Source organism: Genypterus blacodes, unplaced genomic scaffold (genome assembly GCF_046128005.1).
Source record: "Genypterus blacodes isolate CSIRO-AG114 ecotype Tasmania unplaced genomic scaffold, CSIRO-AGI_Gbla_v1 ptg000012l_1, whole genome shotgun sequence".
NCBI classification, from domain to species: Eukaryota; Metazoa; Chordata; class Actinopteri; order Ophidiiformes; family Ophidiidae; genus Genypterus; species Genypterus blacodes.
The window spans coordinates 6323510-6348061 of record NW_027466826.1 but is presented as its reverse complement, the minus strand read 5'-3'; the positions used below and the strand labels follow the sequence as shown (position 1 = coordinate 6348061).

Here is a 24552-nt window from a genome sequence, read left to right as displayed (position 1 = left end):
TAGGAAGGCGCTGGCGGCAGGGGGCGATTACCTCATACTGTTCAGAAATGTGAAACTGATTTGTTCCATTGTTAAAATGTAACAGATTGTTCAAACGTCTACATTTTGTTATTCTTATATGCAACAATATTCAATTCAGTAAAGTATTTCTACTTTAACTATTATACTGGTAGTAGTAGTGCAAATACTACTACTACTACTACTACTACTACTACTAATAATAATAATAATAATAATAATAATAATATTAACAATAATAATAATGGCGATGATGCTAAAACAAAACATTTTACAGTAAAATGTTATAATAATTTTTATTAATCTCTTTTGAATTTATTTTCATATGCATTTGCTACTATATTAACTTTGGGTTTATTGTTTTATTAGAATATCTTGTTACCATGTTATAGTACGTTACATGTAGTATAAGTAAAGTATATTTCATCCACATAACAAAATGTATGGAACATTTTGAAGCAACTTGCTCCCAATAGTCGCGTTGTCGCGACTGGGAACGAGGAATGGGTCAATTGATATGAATTGATCGATTGCTCTGATAAGACAACAAATACGAATACACGTGTAAAAAAATCCAGCAACAACAACAACAACAAATATCTATCTAATAATACCTCGCTCAGCTATTTCTTGGTCAAAAACTGTTCAGTTGCGACGCGTTCCCCCTAACTGGAGGGAACATTCACTATATTGCACCTGTGCCGGCATCTTGCTGTGACAGCTGCAAGGTGCCATTCCTACAGCAACCGCACCCAGAGATAGGAGAAGATATGAAGCAGATCCAGAACCACATGCTGTTTGTAAGTGGCTCCAGATTTGTTTTGTTTACACTGATCAGAAAGAACATCAGGTCTGTGTCACATGGAGGCAAAAGCAGCGTCATGGAATCTAGTTGCGTGACTTATACTTCACTAAACTTGCGAACTTGAGACTTGAAGTATTGTAACTCCACATTGATAGAGAGACACAACTGACAGAAACAACAAATTACACAATTATTCAAGTATGTTCCATGGTCATGTCTACCCAATCAGAAACAGAATCAGAAACGTTTTTATTGCCAAGTAGGTTTTCACTTACAAGGAATTTGCTGTGGTGTTTGGTGCAATCAACATATTAAGAGAAAGAAATATTAATATTACGAGAAAAAATAAATCAGAACTGTATAGAATAAAAATAAAGCGCTTATACATTTACAATTGCACAGATTAATGTATATATGGAGAGTGGAGTATGTACAATAAAGCTATATGTATTTATATAGGTAACTGTACACTTAGTGCAAAATGTGAAAGATAGTAATACATACACATTAAAGTAAACTAGTAAATTTCCCACACTTCTGCCTGTAACGTGAATGTAGCATCACCCAGCCCTGCACTGTGCAGAGAGCCCGTGGAGTAAAAGCTCCAAGTCCAATCCCAGGTTTTCTGTCCCACCACACTACGGCGCAGACGCTGTTTTGGGCAGAGCTCAGCCCGAAGGTTGCGTATGGTGGAGGGAGAGAGAGCGGGGCTGCCCTGGAGGGACTGACACACAAGAGGGATTTACATTTTTAACGTGTGGAGCTCGGTGCACGTTGACTTACAGCTACTCCGCTCGACATATACATGGTCGGTGCTCATGTCGTGTCCATGTGTCATCGCGGTGGAAAGGATCGAACTTGCCTGCAGTCTATATTTGCCGAGGAGGGAAACCAATACAAGGTCTGAGTGTGTCTTCGGAGCGGAGTATTATTAGCTGTTCAGACAGTGCAACTGTGTCTCTGGTATGTAAAGCATTTCATCCGTAAATGTGTAAATAAAAGGGCTAAAGACAACTAAACAACCTGCAGAAAAGTGGTATTGTCGGTGGTGTAGGGGTTTAGCTTTGGACACCGCTGTAAAAATCAAGTCAAGTGCAAGAAAAGATCATAAAACAGCGACGTTGACTGTGTTTTACACGGTAATAACTCCTCTTCCGCCAGTCAGAAAGACGAAAACAGGATCCGACCTCCGGCCAGAACCCACTCCTCCTCTGCCTGCCCTTTAAACTTTTAAAGCCATGTTAGCAGCCAGAGAGTGCAGAAAATGTCTCCATGTTCTTTATTTGATCACCTCTTTAATCAGAACAAGCTCGACAAACGTGATCAGTAGCTTTTAGCGCGTAATGTATTGTGTCCATAATGTCCAAGTGTCTTTCAGGTGGAACTTGAATCGCATTTGCTGCAGTCCAAAAACTAGATAAAAGAAAATGTTATAGCTGTAGTTAGTGTTATAGGTGTTGTACTCAGAGGTTGCCATGTGACCGCGTGATTGTTGTACAACGTGTGACTAGAGTCGTTGCACGTCAAGTAGCAAGCTGAAACTGACAAGATCAAGTAACAATAAGTCCTATACTTTGAGTTTGTAGTCCTAAAGAAGTCATAATGTAATTTTGTCAAGCTATCAAAAGTTTGGATGCTTTTAGAAACAATTTTTCTTTTTCCCAGGTTAACTTCAATACTGTAGATATGACTAAGAAAAGCTAAAAACTGTTTAATCTTTGGTTTGGTGAAGGTATCAAGCACGTTCAAGTCCAAAGGCTCAAATCCAGGTGACAAGTCAGTGGTGTCAAAGTCAAGTTGCGATTCTTTGCAAGTATTTGTGACAGCAGATCAGCTATCCTACTATCCTTTTTGCAATGAAGATGCTGCGTTTGTCTTTGCATGAACTGTTTGTTGTTGTTTGAGTGAAAACACTGAAATATGCTGTTATTATACTTATTTTATTATTATTATTATTTTCTGTCTGCTCTCTGTAGGTCATGGGCAGCTATTTCATAACTGCAGCGTCATTATCTTTGCTTCCAAACAAAAATTCAGAAGAGGAATATTTATGAAAAGTCAAAATTGTCGGCTAAGGCAACGTCTACCTGGCTCCCATGCTTGCTGTCAGATATCCTCCTACTGACACCCTCAGCCATGCCTGCTACTCCCAAACTTGGCAGGAGACAACCTCCACAGAGGAGGAACAGCCAGAGAGTGATCAGCACCAAGAGGCAAACCTGTAACTCGAACAAACCCAAAGGAAAAGCCACTGAGAGGCTCCAGAAAAAACTGGCAGTGACCAAAAAGCCAACAGCCAGTGCTCAGGCAGAGTCGAGCCGAAGCACCAGAGGAAGAGGCGTAGGCAGACCTGCTGGGCAGAGACCCGGTAGGTCCCCTGGTAGAGTTAACCATGCCCCAAATGTAACAGGATCTGCAAGGCTTAGCCGACTGGGTAATCCCACTGAGTCTGCTGACCACTGTGGTGAATTAGAAGGCATCGTCGGACGCAGGAAGTCTCTGCGGGGCACACAGGTGTCTGTTACTCCCTGTCAGCCCCCAAAGGCTTGCAGGGGAGCGAAGAACAGCCGAGGGAGGGCCAGGCGAGGAGCAGCAACCCACCATGGCAACAGGAGACTCCAGTCCACAAACACCAGCACAGAAGATTTCATTTGTAAGGAGGAAAATGAGAATTCCGACTCTTGCAACGGTGAAGAAATCCTTCCAGTTTCTCTGAAAACTAAGTTTTATGTCCCCGCTCATGTCAAAGATCAAAGTGTAGGAGTCAACAATGCGAAAGAGGGCAGCCCTCTTAAAGCGGATTCACCACCATGTAACAACACACTGGAAGACTCTGTCCACTTCAGCTATGACTCTGCTATTACTGGGCAAGGCCAGGAGTCTGTCACCCAAAGCACCCTCTCAGGTGAGGGTGTTGACAGAAAACTAAAACTTTGCAGTGAGAAAAATAAAGATAGCCTGTTCGAGCTTGCAAACTTCAAAAGCGTCGGCTCACCAGAGAATCAAGGCAACACTGCAGATGAGTTAGATCATGCTGCCAGTAATGGTAAGCGAGACGCTGATCTTGCTCGCCAAGAGGAAGGTGAAGCGCTGGACCTGGAAGACAAACCTTCAGATGAAAGAACAGGTGATGATACTGTGAGAGAAGAGGAGATAAATGAGGAGAGAAGGGAAATAGTTGCAGATAATGCAGCTGAGTTGGTGGAAGACGTAAAGGAGAGTGGTGAGGAGTTGTGTAATATTGAGGGAGAAGAGCGAGGGAAGAAGGAAAAGGAGAAGAACTTCCAACCCAGCACTCCACTCTGTCAGTCTTCAGACCCACTGCACTCTGTCGGGGCTCTACCTGCCGCCAACACTGCTACCTCAAACCCCACCAAAGGCCCCTCACCATCAGAATCACTTGACCAAGAGGGTCTGAGCCCGGGGGAGACAGACATCCAGCCTATGGTTTATGGTGTTAAACCCCAGATTGCAGGGTCCTCTGTAGGTCCTGAGAATCCCCCGACATCAAAGGGAACTCAAATGATGCCGAACACACCTGTTATTACCTGGAGCGAATCCCTGAAACCAGTCAATTCAAACCAAGGCCAATCACAGCAACCTCAGAGGGAGAGACAGACATGGACTCCTGTTGGTTCACACACAAACGAATCCAATCAAGAGCCGTTTGAGCATCACAGCCAGGACGCACATTCTTCACACTCTCTGTTGCCAGTTCCTAGGTCAAGCACGAACGCTCTTACAGCTGAGGATGATCCAAAGCTGGGTGAAGACATCACCGTAGCGGAAGTGCCAGCACAGAACTTGGTGCCAAAGATTCCCGTTTCCTCCCTGGACAGCAACTCCTCCTATTCCTACAGCTCCGAAAGTACCCGCTCCTCATTTTCGTTCGACGCAGAATCAGAGGCAGGGTTAAGGGACACCGGCCCCGCTGTTCTGTCGGGACTCTGGAGTCTAGAGGGACCCTGTTTGCCCGCCTGGACCTCATCGAACCGGCAGAGGAAGGACAGGAAGAAGAGGAGCAGGTGTGGGACATGTGAGCCATGCCTAAGGAAGATCAGCTGCGGCCAGTGCAGCTGCTGCCTCAACCGCAGGACGGGCCACCAGATCTGTAAGTTGAGGAAGTGTGTGGAACTGAAGAAGAGAAGTCCTTCGTCTCTGCTCGCTCATGCTGTTGAAGAGGTGAGTCTTGTGTGTATGAGTATGTGTGTATGAGTACATGATTGTATTGTTCCAGGTTTGTTTATTGGATTCGGGCCCTTCCCACAGAGATCCATGAGATTTCTGGATCTTTTATCTTCAATCAGCTCATTTTAGATGTATAAAGAAATGTGTGGTTGTTACCGCCACTCTTACTTTTGATGTTTGCTGTTTCCCAACACCCATCAGCCACAGTGATGATTGGGTGTAGACTAAGCCTCACAGTTAAACAGAAGCTTTATCTTTCATATTGTGAATTCTAGTGTCTCTAAATACTGTGCAATAGAGGAGTGAGAAAAAGGGGAAGTACTAGTATTCTGTGTCCGTGTGTGTCACATGACCGGCAGCAGTAACCAGCAGCAGCAAAGCATGTGGTTCCAGAACGTATTTAACTGCACGCGTTGAGTGCACGCGTGTGAACGTGCATGCTCACGCCTGATTGTTCTAGCAGTCGAACGTGAGAAAAAGGGAAGTGAATATGCCATTTTCAGAGTTCTGTACAGTGAAATGTGTGCGTGTTTGTGCATGTGTGTGCACGTGGCGGATGGTATTTGTATGTAGTTAAGCTCAGTACATCTCCTTTCTCTCATGCAAATCCTGATAGGTTTGCTTGAATAGACAGAGCTGGAAAGGGTCAGGTCATCAGCATCCCAATGGCAGACAGAAAATGTAATTTCTTCTAGTTGCACTTTACACTTTACTCAAGTCGTTTACGGTGCTTTAGTAGTTGTAAAAGTTACTCCACCAAAGGTTCTATTAATGTTTCGGAATTTAATTGCCAATTAAATGCAGAAAGTCTCGTTCGCACGTATTCATATTCATTCATATTCTAGGAGCTTGCAAGAGAAACGACGATTTATCCCCAAACAATAATAATCACAAACTGTTTAGGTAATGAATTTATCCAAAGAAAAAAAGTCTTGGCATCAATTTTATTACTGAACAAATCAATGAGTTCCTAACATTCCCAGGCAGCAACTGTTTAATTGAATCCTGTACATTGAACATACAATGAGTCACTTTGGATTTATTGAACTGCTTGTCAGACAAAATAAGCACACGTTTCTTTCATAAATTAAGTTGACTGTTATAGATAGTAGCAATTATAACTACATGCAAACCTAATATCTCTAACATGCTTCTTTATAGATGACAGAAATGTTAGTATTCATTGTAGTTAGTGGGAAAAAAAGTTAGCGACAGCAGCTGCATACTACATAACCAGACAGGTTGTGCTGCGCCCATCCAAGCAGCAAGGTGTGTGTGTGTCTGTGTGTTTGTGGTGGCAGATGTGGGTAGATAATGTAACATCTCTATGTGTGTCAGTATGTATGTTGCTCACACTCCTTTTGGCCAGTTTCACACCTACGGTTCTCCCCTTTCTTACATTGTATCTGTAAACGTACCAAACTGCAACAAACTCCGGCAGCTCTTCAAGCTCTCTCATTAATTTTTCATTCATGTATTTATTTCCGCCAGCTCACTGTGTCGTGACAGCATTGCTCCTCATATGTCATCACATCCTGCTGATTGTGACGCAGCAGCTGTACTAACATTTGTGCAGATTTCGTAGTACTGTATGGCAGTTTAAACGTTTTTCTGGCTTGTTCTTTGACTTCATGTATCCCATATTTACTGTACAAATAGACTTGTGATGTTCCATATTGTGGGAAGCGTATGTAAACAAGCACAGGACCACAATTTGACTTTCACTGTCTAAGCAACAGAGGGCAATGGCTGTTTTGTCATGTTTTCCTTAAGTGACATCACTGTGGTCTAACTGCCCGTTGGAGCTTGTGAGTGTATGTGTGTTTTGTCTGTGCGTCTGTGTGTGTATTTGCAGTTGAGAACAGGTTTTCTGTTTGATTGCTTGTGCAGGGGTGGCACTTGCTCTCTCTGTCATCTTCCTCCATCCCTTATTATTTTCATGGATACACAGAACAGGTAAAGCAAGGTTGCGTGGAGACTCGTGTGGGTGTAGAGTGTGAGTATGCGTGCGCTTGTTGTAGGGAAACTTACGAGACCCCTGGATATTCCCTCAGCAGTCGGTATGAAAGCTTGAATATGTTACGCTTGACAGTGTTTGATGTGTAGGTGTGTGTAAGCCCTACCCTGGCTTGTACTATAAATGAATACGCTAACAGGCTCACTTGCTGATCCAGCACGCACACCCTTCTTGTGAATGTTACTATCGCTGTGTGATTTCAAAAAAGTGGTAGAGGCCAGAGAAAGTAGTTCATGTTGTAACATGTGGATTTTGTTTTTATTAACCATAGTGATCTAGTAAGGTCTAAGAGCTATGAATATTAATTTATTGGAGTATAATCAAGAGGTAGGGTGTGATCAGCACAGATAGAGTAAACATAAGCTTCCTCAGACAGACCTGTACTATGTGATTGATTAATAGAATGGCAGAAAACCACTTACACATGCATTTCTTCACAGGGTCCCTTTAAATGCTCTATGTGAACATTTCCTTGAGGTAACTTCTGTTGTGATTTAGTGCTATATAGATCAAATTGAATTGAATTAACTCGTCCTCCAGAATCCTATGAATTCTGACCATGTTTACATCTCATCAGCATGTAAATGTAGTGACGGTGAGTTGAGATATCATTCCAAAGAATGCCTGAAAAATGCCTGGTTTCACAGTGTGTAGTAGTGTGTAGTGGTGCAGTGGGAGCTCGTGCCTCCAGCTGTAGATACGGGATGTCTTACTGTGACAGCACATGTGAATTGCAAAATATATATGCTATAATTACCATAACACATTAAAACACTGTACTACTACTATGACCAAGGTGAACATCGTATTGGATTCATTGTTGTGTAGGTATATTTACCAACGTTAATTGTTGTGGCAGTTCTGCCTCAGGCAACTGGAGGCAGTTGAACCTACTCATATTTGTAATATTTCCAGATGTGATTCCATTAAGAAGATTAATAACAAAAATGATTTCGGTGTACATTGTACAAGTTGATTTAAGATCCTTTGATTGAATTCACTTTAGCATGAACAAGAACATATTATACAGGAATATAATGGCAGGGGATCATAATATGAATACATCAATCAAATGTTAAATATAACATAAAATGTTGTGTAGAGTTCATTATTTATTCGCTTTTCTCTTTTTGAATACAAAACAGTGTTAATGAATGTTTTGGTTTTCTTTTTCAAAAATCAGGTGATCATATCATGTCAAGTTGATCATATAATTCTGTTTTTATTTGTTAATAGTTCAATTTAAAAGGCCACACAATTCGTTCTAATAAGAAATCAGAATCTATATTTTTAGTGTCAGCTTCAGGTAAACATTCAGTGAAACACAAATGGCAGTTTTGTAGAGTACATGGAGTGATTTGCTATAATCGATGTTTCTGTTCCTCAAATCCACTCTCCAGCTCTCTCATAACACTCAGCAGTGGAAGTCCTCAAAAACTGATAGTAACCGTTTAGACTCCATTGTCTGGTGTTGAACTTTAACCTGCCAGAACTGTCTGATTGAGTATTTTTGGATTAGCGAGGATAACCACAAGACAGGCATTACTACAGGTTTAGGTCTCTGAACTCAGTAACCTACATCCAGGTAATTAGGTTAGACTCAGCAGGTTATCCTGCTCAGGGAGGGTCAGGGACATGACAGGCTCACCACAAGCACTGTCTCAAATATCTGTAGTATCTCTGGATCTAACATTTCTGTGTTTGGGGTTTTCTTTCACTTTTTCCATAGGGTTTCATTGGAAGACATTGGAGAATAGTCTTTTGTGGGTTTGGTTTTATACCTGTTTACAGTTCAGCTAGCTGGGAGTCGAGCAGGTCATTTCTCCTTTCCACTGCTTTGTGAACCTAACACAGTGAAGCAACAGGTCTGTCCCAGAAGACATGGGGCTGTCCCGTCATGCAAATGACTTCAATGAATCATTAAAGTGGATATGTCAACCATTATGTGCCTCTCAATCAATTTTAAAGTCTCTGAGAAGAGTGCTCATTTGAGGTCATACCTCTGTCAAGGCCAAACAAGCCAAGTGAACTACAGTAGGTGACTGTTGACTAAATCCAAAATAGTGCTTAGTGTATTACTGTAATTGTCAAATTACTAATAAGGTGTTTGCTGCTGTAAAATAACCCTCAGCAGATGCTTGTGGGTTATTTAACTTTTTTTTTGCCAGATGGCAAGAGTTTTCCAAGTAGTCAATATATTGTGTAATGTCAAATCAGTTTCAAGTATGTAGTAACTACACTGGGTGGTGTGGGGTAAATGTAGAAAGTCTCTCAAAAGGGAGTTAAGTACTCATAATATAGAACAATACATGATACTTACTTGTAATGTGCATTACTCTGGCATTATGCGATCCAGTAGGAGATTCAAAGAGCTAAACTTTGATTGAACTTTGATCCTTCTAACACTCTCCTCATGAGTCTCTGTACTTCTTTGGATCTGACTTTGCACAGCTCCTGGATAAGCTTTGATGTCGTGCCACTTGGTTTCTCTGTTGAAAAGAGATCCTTACTTTGTCCCCAAAAGAAATGCCACTCAAATCCTACCCAGGGTGCACAATGGCTCCCCTCTGGAGAAATTTAAGCTTATTCATGCATCTAACGGAAAACATTCCACCTAATGTGGAATAAAGCTGATTCAGAATACACCTGAGGAAGATGTAAATAGTTTCCATTTCCTCCCTCTTAAATAATTTATGAAGAGTCGAATATATGGTTTTGGTTAGGGCTGGCTCCTACTGTTTAAGGATTCAAATACTTGTGGCGTTGGTTCTCAAGTACATAATTACTATATGTGTTACTTAGGCTCCGTTAATACAATATGCTACTGTCATGTGTATTTTGTAAATAATTGGTCCAGTTGTCCTCCCTTTTCCTCTCCTGTGATTGTGGAAAACAAACCAAAGCATTTCCGTGATTATCAAACACTTTTCTATCACTCTAAACATTATAGATGGTCATTTATTTGACACAGCACACACACACCAAGTTGAGAGGAAATCCTCCACTCCCTCTTCCCCACTGACATGTTGGAAAGAGCATGTGTTTGGCTACAATCCTCACATGACTGATAGATTTGCTTGCTTGCCCATCACACCTTATCGTGACGGAACACAGATACAGTAACAAAGCTTTGCTGCAGCTGCAGCTCAGGGATTGAAGCGCTTGTTGTAACATGTGACATTTTGAAAACTGCAGTGGCCATAACAAATAATTACTGGGTGGCCGAGGGTTTGAATAGTCATTCAGAAAAAAACAACAAAATGTCAAATCCTTTAAATAGTACTTGCGCTGTTCCTCTGTTATATTTCTTCATTGATGGCATGACATGCACTGTTTGTGCATCAATAGGGTTTGGTGTGTGTGTGTGTGTCATATAACAACTTGCTAATTTTTTAGCAGGCATGGCTGATTGTACCGTGTGTGTGTGTGTGTGTGTGTGTGTGTGTGTGTGTGTTTTGACATAAATTGTCACTTACCATCACCTACATTGTGCTTATCTTAATGGGTAATGTTATTCATCCATATCAAATTGATGGTGCTCTATTGGAATTACTATTAGTTAGATGGTTAGCACTCTTGCCTTACAGCAAGAAAGTCCAGGGTTTGGTTCCCGGCCATGTCCTTGCCATATGGAGTTTGCATGTTCTCTGGTTTTTGCATGGGTAAATCGGAAACTCTAAATTGCCCTTAGGTATGGTGTGTGTGTGTGTGTGTGTGTGGTTGCCGTGCGATAGGCCGGTGACCTATCTAGGGTCTCACTCAATGCCTACTGGGAAAGGCTCCAGCACCCTGGTCACCCTTTCCCAGTAGGCATTGAGTGAGACCTATGGAGAATGAATGAACTATTAGTTAGTTGTGGAAATTGATGACATGATCAATAGGTTTAAGACATTGTTTTCAGTCAGGATTTGTAAACATGATACTTTGTTGTGGTTCAGCTCAATTTCAGTTCTGCACACTGTGTAATTTTCAGGAATGATCTGACATCCCATCATGCAGACAAACTGCTGTCAAGCCTTAAACTGAGACCGTGTGGATTTGTGTGTGGTGTTGTCTGGTGCATCTTTCCTTCCAAAATAAGAATTGTGTGTAATGTAACACAATGTTTGTAAAGTATGTGTGGAATCACATTTGAACGGGATTTCTCTATATATTCCTAACAGCGATAGAAAGTCATACAGGAAGTGTAAATGCTCCAAATACGCAAATGTAGAGGAAGGCAATGGATGGTTGTACAATTTTATGCAAAGGCCTTAATAAGATAGATGTGTTATTGGTGGTTATAGGTTATGCATCTTCCAGCCGCTAAGAAGCACATATGTAACGTGTAATACAAACCCAGATGGTCTCTCTCTGTTTTGCTCCAGTAGATGTCAGTTTGTCGCATTCGCTGCAGGAGGTGTGTATCTTACACACACTTTTGCGTTATTACTACAACCTGTTCGACGGTGCAGTTTGGAGATCTTGCCATTAAGGCCAGACCTGTCAGACGAGGTTTGAAAGCTCACATTACAAAACCAACTACACCATTTACACCTGTGGGCCCATGGGCATATTGTGATATAATTACCCAGATGAGCATAAAATCATTCATATTAATGATTCATATTGAGCTGCATCTTAAGTATGTGTTATGAAGTTGCAGGTGTGAATACATTGAGTATATCTCAACGGTTGTGACACAGGAATAAATGTGTTTCATTGGGTCTATGTGCTTCTGAATATCTTTAGATAATTTAATGTGGCTTAAACTGGGCAGACACTGTGTGAGTCTGTATTTCAATCTGATTTGGTAGTGCCTGACTGATTGTAGGGTTCGGCCGAATTTATCCTGACGCAATATTGTTTGACGTGCATTTTCAGGTTAGTCTGGTTATCCGATCTATTGCTTGAACATTCAACAGTGTAGCTGCAAAGCGACTGTCCATGTGTTCCATAGTCCGATTTCTCCACAATTCAGCGTAAGTGTACCTGCACAAGCCAACAATAACCTCACCAATTTAGAGAGTGTGTCCAATGGACCAAGGGATTGAAGAGGAGGCTTCTTGAAGTTGCATGCAAATAAACACGTGTGTGTATGAGAAAGAGAGAGAGAGAGAGGGAGAGAGGAATGCTCTGGACCTGTTTTTGGAAAGGTTTGGTGCATGTGTGTACAGTTTGAACACTGATGTGTGATCAAAGGAGTCTGTGGCCTGCGCTATATCACAGAAATGACAATGGACAACACATTTGAGAGGTACCACACAACCTTTGAATGTGAGCTCCTGCATTGTGGCTTCTCGATCGGACCCTTTAAGTGTGAAAGTGTTTTGAGTATTTTGAAATGGCATCTGTCAATCTGTGGAGGTTTACTGTGATGTTTAGTCTCATCAGCTCAATTGAGTCCTGCGCATGAGAGAGCTATGAAATGTTCTGAGACCAAAATGTGACCCGGTTCCTTGCTGGTAAACAAATGAGTGATCCTGAAAAGGTTCCTTAAAAGTGAAGAGACCTGAACCAAAACATGCAGACATACATACCCTATGATGATCCTCCAATAGGTGTGATTAGATGCAGATCCAGGTTCCAAGAATTCCAGACCTGGTGGACTAAAATGTGTTTTCAGGCAGGTTTCACATAAATAGAATAACTGTGAAGTACCAACTAGGGATTTAGTGAATTGCATGCGTTACAGTACAGAGATAAGGTTTACATTGTTACATTGTTGTGTCTGGGTTAAGCTGCATGCTGGAGATTGAAATAGGCTCTGACTACCTTCATGCGTTCTCTTATCCTGGTGTGACCTCAGCTACTTGGCCACATGCTTGTCTTTACAAGGGGCGAGTACTTTACTCCCATTAAATCTTTCACTCTGTCTTTTTGTCTTTTGTCTGTCTGCCTTCTTCTATGACCACAATCTCTCCTCAGGGGAATGAAGTACAAAGAGAAAACACTTTTTGGAGTGGATGAGAGAGTATGAGTGGAATGGTTGAACAGAGAAGAGAATGCAATGCGTGGCCTCTCAGGCTGGCTTTATGCTTTATATGTCTCAGCACTGCAACAAATATCACCTGATGAGGCGCTACAAACAAACATACTCATGCTTTGCATCATTTGTCTCATTGACAGGGTTGAAATTAGCGCAAATCGAAGTATGCTTAGTCTGGGTATGCGACCAGACTATACTACATGTGATTGTAAATTGCTTATTGCAGGCATGTAAACATCTTAACTGGAGTAAGGCGCCTCCACATGCATTTCATTGATGGGTACACTTGCCTATTGCTGCAATTACACAACTCACCATGGCTACGTTCAGACTGCAAGCCTTACTGCTCGCTGATGAGCAATTTAGTAGGAGGAGCAGAACTTTGTTTCCGCCCACCTGTTATGGAAAAACATAGACGGTGGACTAAACTGACTCGCTGGCGTAGAGCCCGCCAGGTCACAGCCTCTTAAAGAACCTGTTAGGCACCTGCTCGCAGTGGATGGAGACTCTTCCAACAGTGTAAATCACTCGAGTAATCTTGGGATGTGATATTGGGCTATACAAATAGAGTTAACGTGACTTGACTCAATTCTGACGTATTGCTCATATCTGATTTTCTTGTTTCATTTTTTGGAAGTGGCCCAAATCTGATATGAAACGATCAGATTCCTTGTGTTTTTTTGCTCTTCACAGTGTTCTAAAATACAGATCCAGGTCACATACGACCAAAAATCTGGGCCACTTTATACCTCCAATCTAAACAGAAGGTAGCCCGTATATACTGATTAACAGTCACATGATTTCAACTTTTTGATGGTTTGTAAATGAAAAAAAGAATGTATTGCATTAATCAGAGAACGATCAAATTCTATAGAACATGTCAAAAATAATAGCTGTGTGTATTTAAATGCAGATTCAGATTGACATGCTGTTAATGCCTTCTAGATATTTTCCTTTATCAAAATAGATTGAACACAGTGCAGCTCTGGTGGGGGTGGGGTGGGGGTGAGCGGTGGGGGGGAGGGGTGGGGGGGTGTGGAGTGTGTTCTCTAGTGATAATGTAATAGATCATGTGCCTTTCTTTTCCCCTTTAAAACCAGAATGGGCTTTTTTTTTCAATGTGGGGGAGGAGCTGTGAGAGGACAAGAAGAATTTTTTCATGCGATCCAGATCCAGTGTGTGTAGTGTCCATTCCACAGCTTGCGTCCAATCCATGTGCACAGGGCTGGAGTAAAAAGCCCACATAGGGGATCCTTTGTTTAGGAGAGTCTAGGCATGGAAGATAATTTACAAGTCGCTAAGGTCCTCATGCCATTGGCTGATGAGGCTCCATCTGCGTCTGTGAAACACATCCCGTGTGTGTATGTGTCTCTGTCTGTCTGTGTGGTGAGTGTGTGCACGTCTGCTGTTGCAGCACTTTGCTACAGAGGCTCACAGTCACCCAAGTCATGACAGCCTGGAGCTTGCCCTGCACACAGCTACAGTAGGCAGCTTTTCTTTTGAAGCTGAGGGAAGCAACGCAAGATGGCCACTTATACCTTTTAGGGATATGCTGCCTAAACCCTAGGGGCTTCTGCTGAGGATAGACAAGGTAAAGACAGCCGGAGCGATTAGCCTCGGGTCTATTGTCTGGCTGCAGATGGGTCAGCAACAGTACAGCTCAGCTGGAGGTGATCTACTGCTGTCTGGGGTGTTCTTGATGTCCTTGATCCTACTGAACGTCTGAAGACCTGGGCTCCCGTGTGTGTGTAAGTCTGTGTTTGTGTGTGTATGTTTGTGTTTGGGTTGTCTTTTTCAGGTGGATTTTAAGGACGTGACAAAGAGGTCAGTTTCCACGGTAACAGATCCCCCCCGCCCCCCCATGTCTTTCTCAGCCACTGCGGAGGATGAAGAGCCCTTGTGCTTCTCTTTTTCTTTCTTGCAGTGTTGGTTGGTGCTGTGTTTCTGCACCTGCTGGTTTCTGACTGTTTTGCAGAAAAGTAGAGCGGTTGTAATCCCCTCGGTCATAACTTGTTATTTTGGGTAGGCTGGACTGGTTTGGCTGTGGTAACGGTCTTATGATGATAGTATCATGGTGCAGTTTGTAGAAAAATGTCTCTCAGTTACTCACACGGTCCCCATGTGTGTAATTGTATAGTTGATTCATTTCTGTGTAGTGGTTTTGGTGTGTAAAACTGTGACGCTGAGCTGAGTGCAGACAGGAAAAGCTTGCTGTATGAATGAGGCATATCGCATGTGTTCAAAGAAACACACACTAAACACAGAGCCAGGAAGGAAGTGTGCTTCTTGCTTTTTTCAGGGTTTATTGTAAGAGCACGTAGTCGAGATCATAGCTGCTTTTTATTCAGCACCAAAAGTTACTTTACTTGTACTTTCTTTAAAACAGTCAAGTTTATTTTCTATTAGAGTTGTTCAGTAGTAGTTGTAGCTGTAATTCAGTTATATATATATATATATATATATATATATATATATATATATATATATATATATATATATAAAGAAGTGTGCACATATTCGTATATGTGTGCGTGTCTGGTGTTGAGTCAAGGATGGATAATCCCTCCTTGTAGCTTCCTTGGAAACCCATGTCTCTCAAGAGAGGCTTATTAGGATTCAAGCAGCGGTCACACTTCTGTTGCTAGGGTAGGTCTCTAAACGTGGTTACATGTATGTGTGTGTCGTCATTAAAGCGCTCGCTCTTCCCTAGCATAGATACATAGATTATTTTAATGGCATTGACAAGAGTGTGTGTTTGTGTTTCCCTAATGTGTCCAGACAGGTATTTGTTCTAGAGTTTAGCTGCACCTTTGCTACCTATGGACTTGAGGAATCATTTATGACTAATTTATGACTGTAATTATGTAAGTGGTAATCTTGAAGGCTATGTCAGGGCTCAGGTGTAGATGAAGGATTATGGCTGTATTTACGTGTTGCATTAACAATGATCAGATACTGAGATGCTACCGCAGGACATAAGCGTACACCTCGCATCAAAATGCGTCATGTTTATCTGGATGCTGTCTGCATTGTGATTGGATGTCAGTAGGCAGGCTGTGTTTGTAGCCTGTCCTTCCTCCTTGCTCTGTTGTGATCATCATTCGTTCATGAAATATCTCACCCAGATAACTTTATGAAAGAGAACGAGCGGAGCTGGGAAGAGGAGGTGGCTTGATGTTTACAACTCGTGGGCGGATTTTATGAATGAATGAGCATTGCATTTACACCTGGATAGTGATCTGATCAAATTGCACTCATTGCTTTAACATGTGATCTGATTATCTGAACAGGCTGGCATTAAGTGGTCAAAGGTTCGTAGGGTTGAACAAAATGAGATTTAAACAGCTGACTAGATACTGTTCAAAAAAAGCTGTTTCTATTTCCAGCATGTGGCAAAGATGCTGCTATTCATTCAGATGAAATGAAATTCTCTGCTTAATAATGTGTATGTGCATACTGTATGTTTTCTCATCAGTGTATGTGATTTGAAGTCGAGCATTAGAAGCAGAAATACACAGCCATCCGACACATAACACACTCTAGCTCTCCAGAGACCCAGAGTAAGAGCACATGATCCTCTATTTACATCCTGCTTCCAGTAGTTTCCAACCACCTGGTTAAACTAAAGAACTAAAAACAGGAGCTAAATATTTAGCTTTGCAGTTTTAACAAGCTGGTAATTCAAGCACGCGCACACACACACACTCCCTCTTGAACATTAGGGTGGAGTTGGTTGGAGCTCTGTTTAGTTGGTACAGAATCGTAGTCTGTTGCAAGGGCAGCTGAGTTATTGCCTCAGCACTCAATGATTTGTTGGCTCAGCAGGATGTTGTAGTAAAGCACAATCCCACTAGCGGAGAGTGCGGGTGAATGCAGGGAGAGAGCAGGAATTAAACACATACTATCAGCAAGTCAGGTTTTAAGTCTAGTTTATTAGTACAGGCCGATATCACATACAATGTCTCAAAGTGCTTTACAGGCCAGGCAGGTAACTAGTTGGGGTATATGTTGAAATGGGATTGCATTAGATGTTATGTATTTGACTACGATAAAACTGCGGCTAAGCGATTAGCATATTAGCAGATTAACTGATGCAAGGCTTGTGAAAAGTAGAAAGGATGGTGAAACATATGGACAATGACAATGACATGAATTCTAGTTTGAGCCACAGGGGGGCAGAATTTAACCCTTACTCGCCCAATTCCTATATACCATGGCCCTTGCATTGGCTGCCCAACAACATATGAGTATTTATGAGTAGAGAGAGAGAGGGAGAGAGCGAGAGCGAGAGAGGAAGAGAGGTAGAGAGAGAGAGAGAGAGAGAGAGACGGGGAAACACCACTCGGAAGTCTACAAGTCAATGTGAAATCAGTGAGAAGGCCAGTGAGAAGAGAACCATTACGTAGTTTGGAGAAAGACCATGATGATGAGGTGTCTATAGCAGGGGTGCAGGTCACTGTCCACTCTTGTGTGTTGTGGCAGGCTTCTTTAAAAGGCAGGACAAAAATACCTTTTTTGGGCCAAAATGGCAGAAAATGGCTTGTTCGGTAGTAAAGGTTACTGACCCTCCTGCCCTAACACAATGGAATGGCATCTTTTGTGTGTGATAGCCTCTGTCTCATCAGCACATCATGAAATATTTAACATTCTCCATTCTTATCAACTATCTGCTAGTGTGTACTCAACATGACCTTTGTGGGGACCAATATATCAAGACAAACTAAACAGGAATGTTGGATGGTCATAGCTGTGTGGAACTCGGAATGTGTTGCAGCTGAAGGGTCAAGCTGTGTCGTAGCTGTAAGGACTCTAATTGGTTCAGCCCAAATTATACAGAATGATTTGAATTTCATCATCTAGTTATGTTTATCAATGTAGATATGGACTCTGTGCTGATGTCCATGCAGCACCCAATATTTTGTGCCCTTGGTGACATGTCCAAACCTGAAAACATCAACTGCACATACACACAACTGTGGAAAGTGATGAAATGTGTGATAGCAGAAGTGGAACTAAGAAAACAAAAATAAAGGGAAAAGAATTCCACCTGTTTCCACACTCAGCTCCAGGCCTCACAACCCTGCAAAGCACATTCTCATATTCAAACACCCAAATGAAATATTGAGAACAGTTTGCTCTATTTGCTCTCTGTGTATGTGTCTGCTGTGTCTGGAGGTAGAATCAAGGCTTTAACCACTCATTTAACAATGTGCAGACTTGACGTTTTTACAGCAACTGTGGGAATAATCACATGTGCCGCATACTGTGCATGCTTGCCAAGGAACACGTCCATAAACACACATGCAAACCCACACAGACATTTACATGCACATTTGGAATGTCCTCGTTGACCTGTGGGCTGTGATGCAACCGTGACCTGTGCGTGACTCCAAATGTTTACTCTCTGGCTCTTGCCTACCTGTCATTGCTGTTGCTCTCAGCTCTCCACAGCCCAGACATACAGGAATGTGGCTCTGATTGAAGTGGCTACTATGAATTAACATTGCTTAATTTTTTGACCAATTCTGTTTAGAGAAACATTTCTATGTTCATGAAAGCAGACTTGTTGTTTTTGATGCTATGATATTTTCCACAGCCTTGTTAGCCTTGTTGGCTGCAAACACATGCTCACGACATGCTGGAGGCAATCTGTCGTGCTTTGTGTGCCATGACTATGTAGAACATGGTGAATCGTTGAGCTTGTTGACTCATAGCTCTGATTCTCCCACTCTCTCTCTCTCTCTGTCTAAGGTGGTACCAGAAAATGGTTCTGTAAATGGCAGAGGCAAGGCACAGATGGATGACATCCACACGGCAGCAGAAGAGGATGAGGGAGAGGAAGGTCGCATACCTCATACACACTCTCCCACCATCACCCATTCAGTCACCCACAACCTGGCCTTGGACCAAGGTGGACAGCCAGTGCTGATTAAAAAAGAGCCTGAGCTAGAGCAGACCGGCAGTACGCTTCACCAACACTATGTGACCCACCAGAATGGTTCTGTTGAAAACCTGACGAAAAGTAATGGTGCTAAAGTGACTGATTGGTCACACATTGATCACAATAGCCCATGGAAAAAGACTACAATGGCATCAGAGCCTCAAAGGGCTATAATAACCACAATCTCTAAAGAACATTTTGAGAACGGACCCAGAACTCCTCCAGATGATGCATCAGTTCCACTAAAGAAGATCAAACTGGAAGAGCCGTGGGTGTGGTTCACCGAACAAGGCATCACACAGCGCCGTGATGAGGAGGCTTGCGAAGACCCTCTGTCCACACTGGCAGCTGTAGTGTGTCTCTCCGTCACAGAGCGGCAGGGGCTGGAGGAGAAACTTTTCCGCTCACGTTCTCCTATTCTTCGCTCTATCAAAACTGAACCACCTGACATGTTCTCTGTCAAAAAGGAGACTGAAGACTTTCACAAAAACACTCCTGTTAGTATCCAGAGGACTCCCCAGACCATTAAAAGTGAACCTCCTTCAAGTGTCTTGTTACCGAGTGTGCAGTGTTTGGTGGAGAAGAGAAATCTTAGTTTTGAACAGGTGATCGCTATTGAGGCTTTGACTGAATTGGCAGCTATACCTCAAATCACCGCAAGGTCACTTAAAACAGAGGGCAAGCGTGAACTTCTTGTTCCTGTTCCTACCCTACTTTCAACCTCCAACGCAAGCACACCTCTACAAGAGGCAAAAACACCAGCAGCTATCCACTATAACAAAGTGTCGGTCATCAGCTCAGCCCTGCATCAGACATCAGTCATACGTCCTCCTGTGGCCAGACAAGGGAATGTCATCCAGTGTTCTTGGGGACTAGGTTCTAATGCAAAACTCTCTCTGCAGGACCTACTAGAAGCCAGCTCAGACAGTGATCAAGCCCCCTACAGAAAAGCAGAGCAGGGTTTTGGTTCACATGTCATCAAGTCAGAATGCACGGAAAATAAATTCAGTAATGACCCTGATAGAGGGAAGATTGTTGGTAAACCAAGGAGGAACCGAGATGAGGAAGAGGTGGCAGCTCAGCTGGCAGACCTGGCTTTCATCATCCAGTCCCGTCACAGCCAGCAGTCAGAGAACAATCCTCCTAAAGGCACACCTGTTTCAACCATCAAATACAACTACAGCTCCCATCTACCCCCCAGTCACAAAAAGACCCCTGTGAAGAAACCAAGAGCCACCCCATCCAAACCCAGGAAGAAGAATACAAGTGAAGGAGCACAAGAGGGAATCAACCGTAGGACCCCCCTTTCTAAGCACATACCAAACGGAGAGACACCGAACAGAGGCAGAGGCCAGAAGAATGTCCGGCAGGGAAAATCTCCCCTTCACCACAAGAGGAACCTGTTTCTTCCTCAGGCTCAAATCGACCTGAAGAGCTACCTTGCTGATGCGCAGGAAGCAAGACGGCAACTCATCCACAGTAACACACAGCAGAACCAGTCTCAGAGCTACACTGGGGTCAGTCACATCCAGGGGCAACAAAACCAGCTACGGTCTCTTCCCCACAGTCCTTACAACGCAGAAGCGGGGCAAGAGTATGAAAGACGTTTGTTATCTCAGGTAGCGCAGCCCTGCGATGGGCTGCAACATGGTGCTGATCCAAACGCTTGCCCTTCCAATGCCAACTTTCTCAGCCAAGCCCACTGGTGCCACAATATGGCAAACGGCTTCTCAGGGGCCCGGCAATCCCCTCCCCCAGGCAAGCAGGGCAACTACAAGCTGGAGAGGTCAGGAACCATCACGGTCCTGTCCACGTCAGCTGATCGGGACCACTCCAAGGAGTCTACTCCTACCAGGAACGTCAACAGCTTTCTGGAGTCTCCTATGAGTTTCCTGGACACCCCGACCAAGAACCTGCTCAATACTCCTTCCAAAAAACTGGCAGATCTTCCTTCTTGCCAATGCGTGGGTGAGTCTTATCGCTCTCTTTTTTATATCTTTTATCTGTATACAGTTTATATTAGAGCATATTTTAGTTGTTATGCATTCAAACCTGTGTCTTGTAGAAAATGCTAGAGTTCAGTTTATAGAACGATTCCACACTCTGTGCTGCTCCAAAACAAACTTTTTTTTATTTCCACAGAGCAAATCATTGAAAAGGAGGAAGGCCCATACTACACCCACCTCGGAGCAGGACCAAGTGTCGCTGCAGTCAGGGAACTGATGGAGAACAGGTAATGTTTACGTTTATGAGTATGTGTGCCTGTGTGTGTGTGTGTGTCCCTCATAGAGTTTAATGTAGATTTTATTGAAGCATTTCATTATTTAGCTCATAGTTGCATGATATGTGTTTAAATGCAGTACTCAACTTTTCTCTGTTTACTGTAGTAGTTACTTTTCAAATACACTAATATCTCTCTCTTTGTTGCTCTCTGTCGTTGTTTCTTTATTTGCCTTTTCTGTTCATCCTGCTTCAGGTATGGTGCCAGAGGAAATGCAGTGAGGGTAGAAGTTGTTGTTTACACTGGGAAAGAAGGAAAAAGCTCACAGGGTTGTCCTATAGCTAAATGGGTAAGATTTCTGTTGTATCTCTGATTATTGATGCATTCTAATGGACAGTGTGTGACAGAAATGTTTGTGTGCCAAATCATCTGGCAGGTGATCCGACGTGGCAGTGAAGAGGAGAAGCTGTTGTGTTTGGTCCGTCAGAGGCCGGGGCACCACTGTGAGGCAGCCGTGCTGGTTATCCTCATCCTGGCGTGGGAGGGAATTGCCCGGCCTATGGCAGACCACCTCTACCAAGAGCTCACACAGACCCTTTTCAAATACGGCTCCCCCACCAGCCGCCGCTGTGCCCTCAATGAGGAGTAAGTACCTCCCATGTCTCAGCACCTGGACTTCAGCCTGGCAGACATTTGTGTTATGTTTCTGTATCTACTCTCCATGTGTACAGTCGTACGTGTGCATGCCAGGGTTTGGACCCAGACACCTGTGGCGCTTCATTTTCCTTTGGCTGCTCCTGGAGTATGTACTTCAATGGCTGTAAGTTTGCCCGGAGCAAAGTTCCTCGCAAGTTTCGTCTGCTTGGAGACTACGCAGAGGAGGTGAGTTTCCCAAAAATCTTATCACAAAGCAGCCATTAAAAAAACACACTACTATAATATTCCCCTAATGTTAGCTGTGATATTTAATAATTGTGCATTTGTTGGAGTTTTAAGACATGTGTCTTATAACATCATAAAACAACAACAACAAAACAACTAGCATTTTATTGTTGTTTGTTGTCCTTATATTAAAATGCATGCCATTGAGTTTCAGAACTGAAGTGGATTGTATTTAGTGTTTTTAGTCTGGGATATCCCTTATGTTTACACATGGTTTGTGTATTCTGCCTTTAATGTGCGCATTTCTTTGAAGGAGCAGAGGCTGGAGAACAACCTTCAAAATCTTGCCAATGACCTGGCACCTCTATACAAGAAACTGGCCCCTGAAGCCTTCCAAAACCAGGTAACACCTGAAACCACTAACAGACTGCAGCTGCCGTTAATGTTTTACAGATTTGAATATTTGCTGGTTTTTCCCCACGAGTTTTCACCTGTTCAGCCGCCATAACTGTCATAGCAGTGCAGTCATAGCAGTTGTCAGCATGAGCAGGTTATTAGGTAGTACTGGATTTACTACAAGCCGGCGGTCACGACGTATGTTGCCAACCCAGAGGGCCAAAGAGATCTGTTTACATTTCCGTAGCGCTGTAAATACGAGCTATGATACATTTGCAAACACAGCAATCTTGTTGGGATCGTAGCCAACTTCGTGCCTCTGCCAACATCCCAGTTGGAGGCACTGCGGCAGACAGACACAGTGAAAAGCAAGTAGAGCATCGTCCCTCCTGTAGTATGTCTGCTGTGTGAAATCAGTGGAAGGGAAGGGATTCAGTTTCACCCACCATGTCCTGTACACGAGTTACACAATATGTTTGACTTCTACATAATTCAAAATATATATATATAAACGTGGAAGTGTCGGAGGAAGCGTCTTTTCGATAGAGAGAAAAAAGAAGTTCGGAAGGCCTTGGTGAGACCTGGGCTCACTTTGTATCAGAATCAGACAAGAGCAATAATAAGCTCCCTGTGGAAAGGTCCGAGCACGGAGGATCATCCCCTGATGCTTTCAATAAGCCTGTGAGATTGTTTTTTTTCCTCTTTTGGTGGAATATATTTTTGCCCTTTCCGTTTGATTACCAAGACACTAAGACCACCTGTTTTGGATTTTTTGCCCTTTTCCAAGGAGTATTTGGATTACTTTTTCTTTTTAAGTGTCAGTGTCCAACACTTCATGGATGAACTCTGTTTGAATTAGAAGGAGGGTTTGTAGATTTTGCATGATTATAAATGATTGTAAATGCAGTTGGAAAACACTATCTGATTTTTTTCACCGTTTATTTTGTTGTTATTAAGGCTGGTTTATACTTCTCCGTCTGAACAAAAGCTGTAGCCACCACTGCTATGTATTTCTGCTTTCTTCTTTGTCTGAAGAAGAAGAAGAAACAAACAAAGATCACATTCCACTTCCTTCCATTTCTGCTGTCCCTTGCTTCGTTATTTGAATATGTTAACCATCAAATCTATCCAGAACAAAAATGCCACCACATCTTGTTCCCTCTGAAAGGTGGAACAGGAGCATGCAGGGACGGACTGCAGGCTGGGCAGGAAAGAGGGACGTCCTTTCTCTGGGGTCACAGCTTGTGTGGATTTCTGTGCTCATGCTCACAAGGACACTCACAACATGAATAACGGCAGCACTGTGGTGAGCAGGTTACCTATATGACCCACTGCTGTGTGGATGCTCTTATCTTTGACCTCTCTCTAAGGTCACTACTTCTTGCTTTTGTTCAGAGATGTGTTGAAATCGTATCGCTTACTGTTTGGTTGAACAACTTCTCTTCTTTTTGTTTATAATATCAGGTTTGCACTTTAACCAAGGAAGATAACCGGGCAGTGCGTAACATACCTGAAGATGAGCAGCTCCATGTTCTGCCGCTGTACAAGGTCTCTGAGAGGGATGAGTTTGGCCGTGCGGAGGGCCAGTGGGCCAAGATCCGAACTGGAGCGCTACAAGTTTTATCTTCCTTCCCTCGAGAGGTGGGTTTATAGTGTGGAAAAGTTAGGTGTCTTTTCCTTTTCAAAAATACTTGTACTCTATATACAGTATGTGTTATGGTTGTAATATTAGATTTTGTGTTTTATTCAGGTGCGTCTGCTGGCTGAGCCAGTGAAATCAGCTCGTAAGCGAAGGGAAGAGGCCCGTTTGAGGGCTCAAGCAGAGAAGCTGGAGAAGAAACTGGGCCTGACACCTCTCACTCCCGCCAAAGTGAAAAAAGAAACACCCAATAAAGGTGATGCATCCAAGTCATTGACTGCTAACATGGTGCTTTTACAGAGAAGGGTCATAACTCACTCAGGAACTTCTACAGCAAGTGCTTTACTCCCAATTATTGAAATTCATGCAAGTGACTTTAACATTGCTGTATCCGTGTTACTGTCCTATACACCATTAATCTTATACGACAGTGCTGGTTGCAGAATCCTAGAATGGAATTCATTGTGTGTGTTGCTC

General features: G+C 42.9%; 1 protein-coding gene across 3 annotated transcripts in view; it reads left to right on the top strand.

The window, feature by feature from the left end:
- The first annotated feature begins 1420 nt into the window (after positions 1 to 1420).
- Positions 1421 to 24552, top strand: part of tet1 (tet methylcytosine dioxygenase 1) — a 28922-nt gene continuing 5790 nt past the window's right edge. Inside the window, exons 1-11 of one of the 3 annotated variants that reach the window (XM_076163598.1) lie at positions 1421 to 1724; positions 2800 to 5005; positions 18748 to 20905; positions 21080 to 21170; positions 21414 to 21507; positions 21595 to 21803; positions 21890 to 22040; positions 22354 to 22443; positions 23605 to 23742; positions 23901 to 24077; positions 24187 to 24331. In XM_076163598.1, coding sequence (XP_076019713.1) covers positions 2960 to 5005; positions 18748 to 20905; positions 21080 to 21170; positions 21414 to 21507; positions 21595 to 21803; positions 21890 to 22040; positions 22354 to 22443; positions 23605 to 23742; positions 23901 to 24077; positions 24187 to 24331 — 5299 coding nt within the window. In that variant the 5' untranslated portion in view covers positions 1421 to 1724; positions 2800 to 2959. Of the gene's footprint in view, positions 1787 to 2799; positions 5006 to 18747; positions 20906 to 21079; positions 21171 to 21413; positions 21508 to 21594; positions 21804 to 21889; positions 22041 to 22353; positions 22444 to 23604; positions 23743 to 23900; positions 24078 to 24186; positions 24332 to 24552 lie in introns of all 3 variants that reach the window. The other 2 variants (XM_076163608.1, XM_076163589.1) reach the window with 2 other exon arrangements.